Source organism: Mobula hypostoma, chromosome 1, assembly GCF_963921235.1.
Source record: "Mobula hypostoma chromosome 1, sMobHyp1.1, whole genome shotgun sequence".
Classification (NCBI taxonomy): Eukaryota; Metazoa; Chordata; class Chondrichthyes; order Myliobatiformes; family Myliobatidae; genus Mobula; species Mobula hypostoma.
Genome location: NC_086097.1, coordinates 93609323 through 93623068, shown reverse-complemented (window position 1 = coordinate 93623068; position 13746 = coordinate 93609323). Strand labels below are relative to the sequence as shown.

The 13746-nt window shown below is 47.9% G+C and overlaps 1 protein-coding gene across 2 annotated transcripts in view; it reads right to left on the bottom strand.

Annotated features, from left to right (window-relative positions):
* mapkbp1 (mitogen-activated protein kinase binding protein 1) overlaps positions 1-13486 on the bottom strand; it is a 262295-nt gene extending 248809 nt beyond the window's left edge. For both annotated transcript variants that reach the window (XM_063052886.1, XM_063052893.1), the window contains exon 1: positions 13136-13486. In XM_063052886.1, the coding sequence (XP_062908956.1) occupies positions 13136-13252 (117 nt within the window). In that variant the 5' untranslated portion in view covers positions 13253-13486. The remainder of the gene's footprint in view (positions 1-13135) is intronic.
* Positions 13487-13746: the final 260 nt, after the last annotated feature.

Genomic DNA, 13746 nt, shown 5'->3' with positions numbered 1-13746 from the left:
CGGCCCCTTGAGTCTGCTCTGCTATTCTACTATTGCTAATTGCTAACCCCTCTCAGTCCTGTTCCCCTGCCTTCCCGCAGCCTTTGCTGCTTTTACGAATCAAGAAAGAATGTACACTATCTTTTTCCTCAGGGTTGGAGAACCAAGAACCAGAGACAGCATGGCTTTAAGGTGAGAAGGAAAGGAGATGAACAAACTGTAAGAGGAATTGGCTGAGGGAGGTACACTAACAACATTTAAAAGACACTTGGACAGATAAACGCATAGAAAAGTTTGAGGGATATGGGTCAAACAGCCGAATGAGGTTAGCTAAGACGGGAACCTTGTTCGGCAGGAACTGGATGGGCCAAGGGCCTCTTTCTGAGCTGCTGCTCTGTGACTCTGCGACATTCACCAGCACAGGGCAGTGTTCCGTGAAGGCACCTTTCTTGCCGACCTCACGCACTCTCGGCTTTGAGCACTCCCAGTCATCGGCTTGCTACTGTCCTCCACTGCCACCTCACGCACTGCCTCCGTATCCTCCCCAGCCCCTGGGACCACTGCGCCCTCCGCCCAGGCATTGGTGTTGGTTTATTATTGTCATGTGTACCCACAGTGGAAAGCGTTTGTTTTGTGTCCCCTCTAAGTGGCTCACGTCACACATAATTACACCAAGGTGTCAGAAAGGAAAACTGTATGCAGAATATAGCTTTGCAGTTACAAAATACAGAGCAGGTACACGACTGAAGTGCAAAAACCGCGACCAAGCAGATTGAACAATTCATCATTAGGGCCATTCAAAAGCCTGATAACAGCAGGACAGAAGCTTTGCTTGAGTCTGGCAGTCAGTGGTCTCAAACGTTGATATCTACTGGAGAGGAAAGGAAAGAGAATGACTGGGGTGGGAAGGCTCCCTGATTATTTTGGCTGCTTTCCAGAGGAAGTATAGACACAGCCAATGGATAGGAGGCTGGTTTGCGTGATGGACTGGGCTGTGTTCACAACTCTCTGCAATTCCTTCCCATTCTTGGGCAGAGGAAGAGTGCCATACCAGAGCATGGTGCATCTGGAGAGCATGCTTCCTAAAGTGTACCTATAAAAACTCGTAGGTCATCGGGGATCTGCTGAATTTCCTGAGGATGTAGAGGCAACAGTGTGCTTTCTTGGCAGTAGTGTCAGTATGGTTGGACCAGGATAAGCTGATGATATTTAAACTGAGGAATCTGATGCTGTCAACCATCTTCACCTCTGCATACAGGATTCTAAAGAAGCTTGCTCTTTCCCCAAACACGCTGCCAATCTGTATTTCTGATGTTGACTGATAGTTCATAACAACAACTCTCCTTTATATAGTTCCAGTGAATGCTGGAAACACTCAGTAGACCCGACAAATCCTTTCGAGACATAGTTAAAGTTGCAGGTTGAAGACTTTTCATCAAAACTGGTTCAATACTGTGAGCCAACTGTTTCACTCTCCACAAATGCTGCCTGAGCTGTCGAGTACTCCCAGCAATTTCTCTTCACTTTTCAGATGTTCAGCATCAGAGTACTTGTTGTTGTCGTGCTAGTGGCACAGTGAAATATCCCAAGGTCCAGCACTGGAGTTTCACTAGACAACGTCTGGCTCTGGGCCAAGGGAAGGTAACAGCAGCACAGCCCAGCAAGAGTTTGGAGAAACTGGTAGTTATGATGGGAGGAACAAGGTAGTGCTGGACTGAGAGACAGTTCATAGTGAGAAGCAAGGCACTGGGACAAGGCTTTTTAAGCATGGCTTAGGACACAATGGCAGTGTTCTAGATGAGGTCAAGCTTACAGAAGGGGCAAGATGTCCTCTCCTTGCCCTGCCGTGAAACTGAACATGGTAGATATAAAGTGTGATATTCATTACTGCAAACACGAGGAAGTTACAGAGAATTATATGTTGGACCCAGAGGCTGGTTGGGTGGCAGGTGAGGACAAGGGGCACCCGATTCCTAGTGGGGTGGCGGGAGGATGGGGTGAGAGCAGATGTGCGTGAAATGGGAGAGATGCGTTTGAGAGCAGAGTTGATGGTGGAGGAACGGAAGCCCCTTTCTTTAAAAAAGGAGGACATCTCCTTCATCCTGGAATGAAAAGCCTCATCCTGAGAGCAGATGCGGCGGAGACGGAGGAATTGCAAGATGGCATTTTTGCAAGAGACAGGGTGAGAAGAGGAATAGTCCAGATAGCTGTGAGAGTCCATAGGCTTATAATAGACACCTCATCGGGAGCACCGGATGCAGTATATCACCCCAGCCGACTCACAGGTGAAGTGAGTCAATATATTGGCGAGACCTGACGCAGACTGGGAGAGTGTTTTGCTGAACACCTACGCTCTGTCCACCAGAGAAAGCAGGATCTCCCAGTGGCCACACATTTTAATTCCACATCCCATTCCCATTCTGATATGTCTATCCACGGCCTCCTCTACTGTAAAGATGAAGCCACACTCAGGTTGGAGGAACAACACCTTATATTCCGTCTGGGTAGCCTCCAACCTGATGGCGTAAATATTGACTTCTCAAACTTCTGTTAATGCCCCACCTCCCCCTCGTACCCCGTCCGTTATTGCCCATCCTCTGGGCTTCCCCCCTCCCCCTTTCTTTCTCCCTGGGCCTCCCGTCCCATGATCCTCTCATTTATCTCTTTCGCCAATCAACTGTCCAGCTCTTGGCTCCATCCCTCCCCCTCCTGTCTTCTCCTATCATTTTGGATCTCCCCCTCCCCGTCCCATTTTAAATCTCTTACTAGCTCTTCCTTCAGTTAGTCCTGACGAAGGGTCTCGGCCTGAAACATCGACTGTACCTCTTCCTAGAGATGCTGCCTGGCCTGCTGTGTTCACCAGCAACTTTGATGTGTGTTACTTACATTCATTACTGGCTGCTTTTGCAACAAAGCCTGGTTGGTGACGTTATTGGAGTTGGTAGAACACCTTCAGGTTTTACTGAGAGAGGGCAGAAACAAACAATCTGTGCAAACCGACTGTTCCAAACCCCATGTACTGACCACTCTCATCTTGGCTGCGGCAACAGCTGGCAATGTACAAGACTGGAAAAAGAAGATTCAGCTGCCCAACGGGTCACAGCCTTTTCCAAGAAATAGTGACTTCCCAGAAAGGTTCCTCAAACCTTTTTCCCAGGAATAGGTGCTGCTCTCTCACTAATACACTAAATCTCACTTCCCCCTTTCAGAAATTCATTATGTGTTAACAGACAATAGAGGTCAATTGCCCATCAACTGCATGCCATCAGAGCAATCCCCATTTCCCCGCTTCTTACTTCCTTGGTCCTTTCTGAGCTTCACAATTCTTTTGCTATTTACCTACACTGCTGTGCAATTTGCAGTAGCCAGTTAAACACACCGATACACCTCTGGGATGTGGGAGGAAGTCAGAGTGCCCACAAAACCCACGTTGTCTCAGGCAGAACGTGCAAACTCCACATGGACAGCACCTGGTCAGAACTGAATCCAAGTTACTGGAGCTCTGAAGTTGCAGCACTAACTGCAGACAGCGTGCCACCCCACTGCAAAGGTGTTCAAATCAAATGGTTCAATTTAATATCAGAGAATGTATACAGTCACCATCGTCATCAAATGCCTGTTACGCCACCGGCATTTAGGGCACCAATGAAGGTCCTCCACCTCTGTCTGTCCTTGGCCATCTTCTCTATTGTGCCCCAGGTGTGGTTCAGAGTTCTCATTCCTGCCTCTACGGTACAGTGACACGTTGTCTCTGGTCTCCTGTGTTTCCTCTGTTCTTCGAGGGTCCAATGAGGTGCTGCCTTGATGATGGAGTTGGCTTCTCTTCTCATCATATGCCCAATCCACCTCCAACGTTTCCTCATGATGCTTGTAGCCATCTCCTCTTGATGACACTGAAGGAGTAAGGTGTGGTTGGAGGTCTTTCTTGGCCGGAAAACATGGAGGGCCTTCCGGAGATTCATGGTGTGGACTGACGAGAGCTTGGCAAGGTCGTTCTCTGTTACATGCCAGCACTCTGACCTGTAAAAGTGTGTGGACAGAGCACAGCTCCGGTACGGCTTCACCTTGATGTGGATACTCTACTTGGTTGATCGCCATATGTTGGTCATTGACCTGAGGACATTTCTAGCTTTGCTGAGTCTGCACCGGATGTTGCCTTTGGTCCCACCGTCCAGCCAAATGCTGCCGCCCAGGAAGGTGATTCTGCCAGTGCTGGGTACGGTGATGCCGTATGCCTCGATGGGAGGAGGAGAGACTCTACATGGAGGGTCAGGGTCCCAGTCTTTCTCTGGCTGACTCTGAGTCCAACCTGTCCACTAAAGAACACAGGCACTCAGCTCTCCCTTGCAAGTGCTGGCATGTACGTGATAGTTATGTGAGGTCATCCACAAAGTCAGCATCTTCTAAAATATGTACACAGTACACAACCTGAAATTCTTACTCTTCGCAGACATCCACAAAACAAGAAACCCCAAAGAATAAATCTAATCTTTCCATTAGGTATTCAATTTTTAGATGTAACTCAGTCACCACTGTGACTACGGCTGTTAAAACAAGTTAATGTGTAATTTATCCGTACATTTACATCTTCGAGTGCTTCAAGAACTCACCCTATGGATTTGCTTACACTTTTGGTGTGTGTGTTTAAAGGTTTGGTACAGATGCACTCAAGACCACAGGAATCCCAGCAACTCAGAAACATCATCATCATCATTATGTGTCATGTGATGCAGGCAAGCATGTTCTTATCCACAACCAAGACTGTGCTTGGCCAATTTTTCCACCAAAGTGATTTGCCATTGCCTTCTTCTGGTCAGTGTCTTTACAAGACGGGTGACCCCGGCCATTATCAATACACTTCAGTGATTGTCTACCTGGCGCCAGTGGTCGCACAACTAGGACTTTTAATATGCACTACCTGTCCTAAGGGGTTGTCTGGAAAACGCTTGTGTGTGACTTTGTCTAATGTGGGAAGGCTGATGCACAGGCAGCCACTACATGGTCCTCGGCAGATCGGGGTCAGGGTCCAGTGACGTGGAGTGCAGGTCGGGGTCAGGGTCCAGTGACGTGGAGTGCAGATCGGGGTCAGGGTCCAGTGACGTGGAGTGCAAGAAGACTGGGACACTTTACTGCTGCAGCTTTCCTCCACGTTCACCACTGTTATAATGCATCACCATCTTCCACCAGCTCCACCACTGAGGTCTCTGTTGGATCGCTCTTCGTCTGGAACCTCACCCTTGACCTTAGTGCCAAGGGTGGCACTACCAGGAGATAATTGCCGAACAGCATCACTTTCGGGAACTCAGGATCTCGCAAGCCTCTCCAACACGACAAGCTGATGATCCTTGGAAACATAGGTGCCACCCTTGGCATGAGGAACTTTGGAGTAGGATAGCAGCGTAGCAGTGTGGCGCTATGACAACGCCAGCGACCCAGGTTCTACTCCGCCACCATCCGTCAGGGGTCTGCATATTCTCTCTGTGACCACCCGGGTTTTCGCCAGGTGCTCTGGTTTCCTCCCACATTCCAAAGATGCACAGGTTAGTAGGTTGATTGGTTACGTGGGTGTAATCCGACAGCGCAGGCTCAATGGGCCAGAAGAGCTTGCTACCGTGCTGTATCTCAAAACAAAATAAATAAAATTGCAAGTAAAGCAATAAATGAATGGAAAAAAAATACACCTGAAGTCAGTTGATGGCACCGGTTGTCAGAGGAATGGCTCCAAGTGAAAGTGATTTACTCTTCATATCAGCTTTAGCATGGCTCCCGTTTCCATCAGACCCTGTGTTTCATCTCTCTGACACCAGATCTGATCTTCATGGTCCCAGGCTGATGACGTTTACAACCACCTAACCGCCAGTCCCACGGCGAGAATCCACCTTCAGCTATTATTTCCACAGCTCTCGTTAACACAGTGTTTAGGTTAAAGTACCCAGGGGGAGCAGCCAGCTGGTGGCGTAGTGGCATCAGCACTGGACTTCAGAGCGAAGGCTCCCAAGTTCGAATCCAGCCGGCTCCCTTGCACACTTTCCATCCATGCTGGGTTGAGCGTCGAGCTAGCAACTCGGCCTCATAAAAATAAGAAAGCCTGCTTAAAAAAACGCCGTCATGACGGTGTCCCGATGACTCCACTCGGAGTTAAGGGCTTTCTTCTTCTTCTTACCTGTGGGAGCACAGTCTCTCACAAGCAGTTCAGACTTGTGAAGGAGCATGTTGAGGCATTTCCTTCTACCACACCTAAAGGTTCAACGATTTCCTCAAAGCAAAAGCACAATCCAAACTACCATGAGGAACGACTGCTACAGTGGGAGCAATCAGTGGTAACATTGCAAAATGCTTTAGCATTGTTCAGGCTTCCAGGATGAGCCCTCAGCAACTGATAACTTTTCAAAAAAGGGGAACAACAACCAATTCCTACAAAATCAATGAAATGACTCTTGGCAGCAAAATCCCCGAACTTCACAAGCACAAACAATTCAGACCAGGAAATGTGGGATTTGTGATTATGAAAGTGACTGTGCAAGCCTGTATGTTCCAGGTTCAGGACGGAAATCCTAAACTGGGAAATTAGTTGGGTATGAATTGAGTTGTGATGATAATCTACTGAACAGGGAAGTGTTTAGAACAAATGGGGATATGCCTGATAGTGATGAGGAGGTGCAGCTCAGGTCTGCAGCTTCCAATACCAATGTCAAGGATGGTCCCATTAGAGCTGCCGATTGACAACAGGGTTGACAGCGTAAGCAGATCTAAGCCAACTTCTGTGGAGCTTATGGAATGTGGAGTCCCCAAACACAGTACTGGAATCTCAGAGCAGGAGAATCCACAGTCCTCCGGAAAGTGACTGAGCCAGGGTCAGAGTTCCACAAGTACGTCTTTAGGGGCAATCGATCAGTGGGGCCAGCCAGGATGAAATGCTTGCAACTGACCCAATTCAACTTGAGACAGTAACATGGTGAAAGGGATTGATTGTCTTGTCTCCCTTTCTCTTCACCATTTACACCTCGGACTTCAACTACTGCACAGAGTCTTGTCATCTTCAGAAGTTTTCTGATGACTCTGCCATAGTTGGATGCATCAGCAAGGGAGATGAGGCTGAGTACAGGGCTACGGTAGGAAACTTGGTCACATGGTGTGAGCAGAATTATCTGCAGCTTAATGTGAAAAAGACTAAGGAGCTGGTGGTAGACCTGAGGAGAGCTAAGGTACCAGTGTGGACATGGTGGAGGATTACAAATACCTAGGGATACAAATTGACAATAAACTGGACTGGTCAAAGAACACTGAGGCTGTCTACAAGAAGGGTCAGAGCCGTCTCTATTTCCTGAGGAGACTGAGGTCCTTTAACATCTGCCGGACGATGCTGAGGATGGTCTATGAGTCTGTGGTGGCCAGTGCGATCATGTTTGCTGTTGTGTGCTGGGGCAGCAGGCTGAGGGTAGCAGACACCAACAGAATCAACAAACTCATTCATAAGGCCAGTGATGTTGTGGGGATGGAACTGGACTCTCTGATGGTGGTGTCTGAAAAGAGGATGCTGTCCAAGTTGCATGCCATCTTGGTCAATGTCTACCATCCACTACATAATGTACCGGATGAGCACAAAACCAACGAAAACCAATTTCCCCCGGGATCAATAAAGTATGACTATGACTATGACTATGACAAAGGATCGCTAGAGTCTACAATTAGTCAATCTATTAACCAACAAAAGGATGATTATGGGCAACGGGATAATTGAACCTTCTCCCATTATGTTTGTTACTCTCTTCTCCCATGAGTCATAGTTTCACTGGCCACCATCACTCCAATTTGGACCAGGCGCTTCACTAACCGTGTCCAGTTTGTGATTATCCAGCCGAGGATGAGAATATGTTGGAAGGTTCAACATAAATGCTCATTTCTCAAAAGAAGAAGAAGCAGTTATGCTGAAGGTTATGACTGGGATACTTTAGGGTGAAATTGGGTGTTAGGGTTTTACTGAGCAGCCGCAGGTAAAAGGTCAAAGGCTTTGTTTTGTGGATTAAAGGTTCTTTTTAAGGACTAATATTTTGTGTTTGACGTTACAAGTTAGACGTACAGTTAGGAGTTAGGGAATAGGGCCAAGAGCTCTGGAACAGATATTTCAGGGGTCAAACTGATAGGCTTGTTTCAGAAACGTGCACTTTGTAATGTAAAACAGAGTCAAGGGATATTCAAGCCCATTACTTACTGCCCAGCTTCAACAAAGTCTAAATGAGGGCCAGGGTGGTTAGAAGTTGGAGGTGGTAGTTCAGGAGAGAAGAGAAGCTCCTGATGGAAAAAGGTTCAGCTTTGGGTATTCCCACACATTATCACTGGAAAATGCAATCTTCTCTTTACCTCCTCTTCTCCACAATCTCCAGTATCAATTAGTCCTTGGTTTTTTACACAGTAAATTACTGCCATAGTTTATCTCCTTCTCTGGGCCTGCCATTCTTGCTCCCCCCACTTTGACATAATGGCATGGCTGGGAAAACTGCTCCTTCCCAGCTCCAGGGACCCAGTTGGAAATGCAGTGCTATCTGTGTAGACTTGGCATACTCTCTCTGTCACCACGGACCCTCCTGATTGCTTCCACGTTGCAAGGATGTGGGAGTTGATAGACTAACTGGCCACTGTAAATTGTAAGTAAAGCAGAGTGGTAGTTGAGAGGAATCTGGGTAAGTATGTGTAGATCGGTACTTGGAGGTCAGAGTGGATTAGTTGGTCATTTTTGTGCTCCATGACCGAATGACATTTCCAACATCTCCTGTCCAAATGTCCTTTCCCTTCCTCTTTCGGTCCTGTACCCATTCACCAGCTGTGCCTCAGAGGAGATCCACTTGTTTGAGTCAAACCAAGTACAGGTACAAGTACAATTCCTCACTCCAGAGACGTGGGCTGAGGGTGCTCTCCACACACTGTGTGAACTGTCTTATAGGCAAGCTTTCTCGTTGTTCAGTCTTTAGTCAAGTCTGACTCTTCATGACTTCATGGACCACAGGGTCCATAGGGTTTTCATGGCAAGCTATGGAAGTAGATTGCCAAGCCTTTCTTACAGCTGCTGCCCGGGTTGGGACCCGGCTGGGCTTGAACTCAGGACCATCTGGCTTGAAGTCAAGTGCTGATGCCACTACACCACCAGCCGACCAGTAGGCAAGCTACTAAACTCAAATACATGGAAAATATTACATGCAGCTGTTCTGAAGATCAAAAACATAACAAACAGGAGCAGCAATAGGCCACTTAGCCCTTCAAGTCTGCTCTGTCATTTAACAAAATACGACTAATCTTCCACCTCAGTACCATTTTCCTGCACTAACCCCGTATCCCTTGCGTCTTCCATATTCGGGAATCTATCAGTCTCCACTCTGAATTAAGTCAGTGACGGAACCTCCACTGTCCTCCTGGGTACAGAATTCCAAAGATTTACCACCATTTGAGTAAAGGAATTTCCACTCATGTTAAATTTGAATGGTCGGTCCCTTATTCTGAAAGAGTGGCCCCTGGTTCTAGACATCTTAATCAGGGGACAGGACAAGCTGAGGTTGTGAAAGGTGCTTCATAAACAAATGACCTGAGTGAATATCTCCAGACAGCAACCAGGTTTCCCTCTTTGTGTCTAACATTCTTGATTCTTGATATCCACACCAGGTGATATCAGATCCCTGACCTCATGAATAAACAATAACCCCAAGGATGGTGAGAAGACAGGTCCACCACCGAAGAGTCCAGCCAAATTCCCTGCAACTTAACTGCAATGTTACTTGTTAGAACACTAATATAGAGCACAGAGAGAAAAATACATAACTCCTTTACCATTTTCATATCAGAGGAACATTTCAAATAATATAATTTACTTTTAAGTTCAGTGATCCATGTTATTTCAGACAAACATGTAAACAACTCCAACTCCAGCCAAGCCTCACAAACAGAAGCAAGATGATTGATTAGGTAATCTGTTTTGGTTCAAGGAAAATAAACATTAGAAACTATAACATTGGCATAGACCTCCTAAAAGGGCTGTGAGGGATGTGATTTTAAATCCATTGGAAGATCTTCCAAGGTCAAACATAAAACATGGCGTTTAGCAGGATTTGGACAGAAATTTTGACCCCAAATCAAGAGATTAAAGCCCAAATCTACACCAATCTGACATCTACTATGGGGTGGGGTGGTTCAGTGTAATTGCCTCCTGCAGTGACTTGCTGGAGCACAGCCTGAAATGAGCAACTTATGATCATTCTCCATTGGCTCTAGTTTTCTACCAAAAAATGCTACAAGTATTTCAAGAGGACAAATGCAGCCGGCCCTATAATGTACCTCCAGGATCAATTGGACTGGGAAAACCTGCTATCCAGGTTGTCTGAAGAACTGGTAATGTCATCTTTCAGACCCCCTCCACTGTTGCTCACTGGGCTGTGAATCCCATTGTCTCAGCGTCTCTGAGGTTGGGTGAGACTAGAACTGGAGGTCATGGGTTAAGAGTGAAAGGTGAAATTCTTAAGGGAAACCTGAGGGGGATCTTCTTCACTCAGAGGGTGGTGAGAGTGAATTAGCGGCAGCAGTGGATGCGGGTTTGATTTTCAGATCATTTGGATAAGTACATGAACAGCATGGGTAGGGAGGGCCATGGTTAGGTGCAGGTCAATGGGACTAGGTAGAATAATAGTTTGGCACAACCTGGATGGGCCGAAGGGCGTGTTTCTGTGCTGTAATGCTCCATAACTCTGTGCTGCTCCCTTCACTACATTCAGTATGTTGCAGACTAAAAAACCCCGACGACACCCTGCCCTACCTGACTTCTTTCAAGCCCTTTATTATTTCTGACTGCTCATCTACTGTCGGATTTCTCTAGTTAACTACATAGAATGTCAAAGACATTGACTTTGCACTCCTGACCCCACTCACAGTACCTGCACCCTAAATGCAGTTTCACCCCCATCCTTTCGCAGAGTATTGAAAGCACTGACACCCAACTTAACTGGGAGGTTAGCTTCCAATTGCATACTTACTCCATCATAAGGACTTGGATGCAACTCAGTGCACTATTTTTTAAATTTAATTAACATACAGTGTGGAATGGGCCATTCCTTTCCTTCGGGGCGCACTACCCAGCAATCCCTGGTTTAACCCCAGCCTAATCCCAGGACAATTTACACTGACCAATTAACCTACCAACCGGTGCACATTTGGACTGTGGCAGGAAACTGGAACACCCAGAAGAAACCCACGGGGTCACGGGGAGAAGGTACAAACTTCTTATGGACAGCAGTGGGAATTGAACCCGGGTCGCTGGTACTAACCACACCACCACTGTGCTGCCTATCGCCACAATTATCTGATTAATCAGGCCACAAAGTCTCTGTCTGTGCCTTTCCTCTGGTCAAGTTGCCACCTCGCCCCACTCTGGTTTCAGCTCATTCTGAAGTTCAGCTGGATGCACCATCCCATCCTCTCAGGCCTTAAGCACTGGGTGCCTGAGATGCAAGGCAGAGGAATTATCAGCCGTCACTCCATAGTCCTGCAGATTCACAGCCATGCTCCATCCTTATTGTGTGAGATGGGACCCAGGGAAATCTGCAATGTACGTCAAACTTATACACTTGATCTACAGCTGTACCCAAATCCTTTCCAGGTTACTAATTCAAAACTGTCACTCTGGCACAGGCAAAGTACTCTATGAATACCAATGTCACACACACAGGCAGCATCTCACAAATGCTGACATTCCCTGTAGATTCAAATCAAGGAATATCAGGACTCTGCTCATGGGCAGGCAGCCACGAAGAGTGACACTCCAGATACAGGCAGAGTGGGTGATGAACAGTGACACTCCAGATACAGGCAGAGAGACCTGTGATCAGTGATATTTCAGTTCAGATACAGGCAGACTGGGTGATGAACTGTGACACTCCAGATACAGGCAGAGAGACCCAATCCATGAACAGTGATATTTCAGTTCAGGTACAGGCAGACTGGGTGATGAACTGTGACACTCCAGATACAGGCAGAGAGACCCAACCCATGCACAGTCATATTTCAGTTCAGCTACAGGCCGACTGGGTGACGAACTATGAATTACAGATGCAGGGAGAGGGGCCATTAACAGTGATATTTCACTCCGAATACAGGCGGAGTGGGTAGAACTGTTTCACTTGCTGTAGGCAGAGACTAGACTGGTGAAAAGTGATGCTTCACTTTCAATACATGTACAGAGTGGGCTCTGAACTGTGGTGCTCCAGATACAGGCAGAGTGAGCCAGCTGTGGACTATGCAACCCACATCCAGGCTGAGTGGCGGGGCAATTCGACTGACAACATTTCAGATCCAAGAAGGGCATTAACGTGCTGGTCACAAGCAGAGTGGCAGTTACATTTCTGATACAGGGAGTCAGCTGTAACATCTTGGTACAGACAGAACCGCGGTGAGTTACAATCCTGACACAGAGTCAGGTGTGACACCACCAATACAGAGAGAATTAATGGCGATTCAGGGCACAGACAGAAGAGCAGCATCCTAGACCCCAAGCTGGGCCATGAACAGTGTTTCAGTCACAGGCTAAGAGAACCACGCCGGGGGGATATATAAGGCCATAATTCCAATCGCGACCTCAATGCCAGGTTGACAACCCGAAGACCAGAACCAATGGGAGACAACCCTGAGATACCGACGCATGAATTCTGCACAGCTCTGACAAAACTCAAGCTTCACTTACATGAATGCACGCTCAGCAATAAAGCAAATGTGCTCTCCGATTTGCCATGGCAAGCTGCTCTCTCTCTCTCTCTCTCTCTCTCCCTGCCGGGCGATCGCTATATAAGGGTTGGGTGCTGTGCCGCTAGTCACTCACTACACAGCACCCTGCTGCACCACGTTACCTGTCAACCCTCGGTTACAGTACATGCAAACATCTTTTATCCAGTCACTTAATGCAATTAATCGCTCGGTTATTCATGCATTTGAAACTCTCCCTCTGCCTACACAACCTCCACCCGGACATTCGCCTCTTGCCCGGATGATACCCGGGGCTCCTTTGCATTTTCGTGCGCTGCTGTCGTTGGAGATCGGGTTGCATTTAATGCAATCGTAGCAATGCATTGCCCGGCCGCCTCTTACATGTTGCATTGGCTGGGCAGACGCAGGAGACACTCACCTTGTCCGTGATATTCTTCCCCGTGCCGTGGTGTTTGCTCCTCCGCAGCTTCAGCGAAGGGGAACGCAGCAGTTTTTTAATCCTGGTGGTGATGGTGGCAGTTCCTACATCGGCCATAGTTTCTCAGCCAGTCTCCTCTCCAGATCCCGAGCCTCCTTCCTTCCTCCCGAACCGGCTCCCGATCCCCGCTCGCAGCGCTCACTCCAGCCGGGCGTCTGTGCAGCCGGTCGACATAGTCCCGCTCCCTCGCATCTGCCGCCCCGGAGCGGCGCTGGGGCACGCAGGCTCACCCGGCCGGGGTCCCTGACATACACACTACCTATCCCCCGACCGGACAGAGACCGGCCTGGCCCGAGCGCTCCTGCTACCCGATCCCACTGAAATATCGCCCCTTCCGACGGGGTAAAACATTACACAAAGTCTCCGTGAGATGCACAGGAACACGGCACAGACTGACTCACTCTGTACTGTAGCAGGGCGCAACGAATTGACCCAAATATAACCCCTTACCGAGGCACATCACCAACAAACCCAAATGACCACCAAGTAAATACAGACACTCCGAATCGGCTGTACAGGGCGTGTACATCCAGCAATACAATGAACTGTGC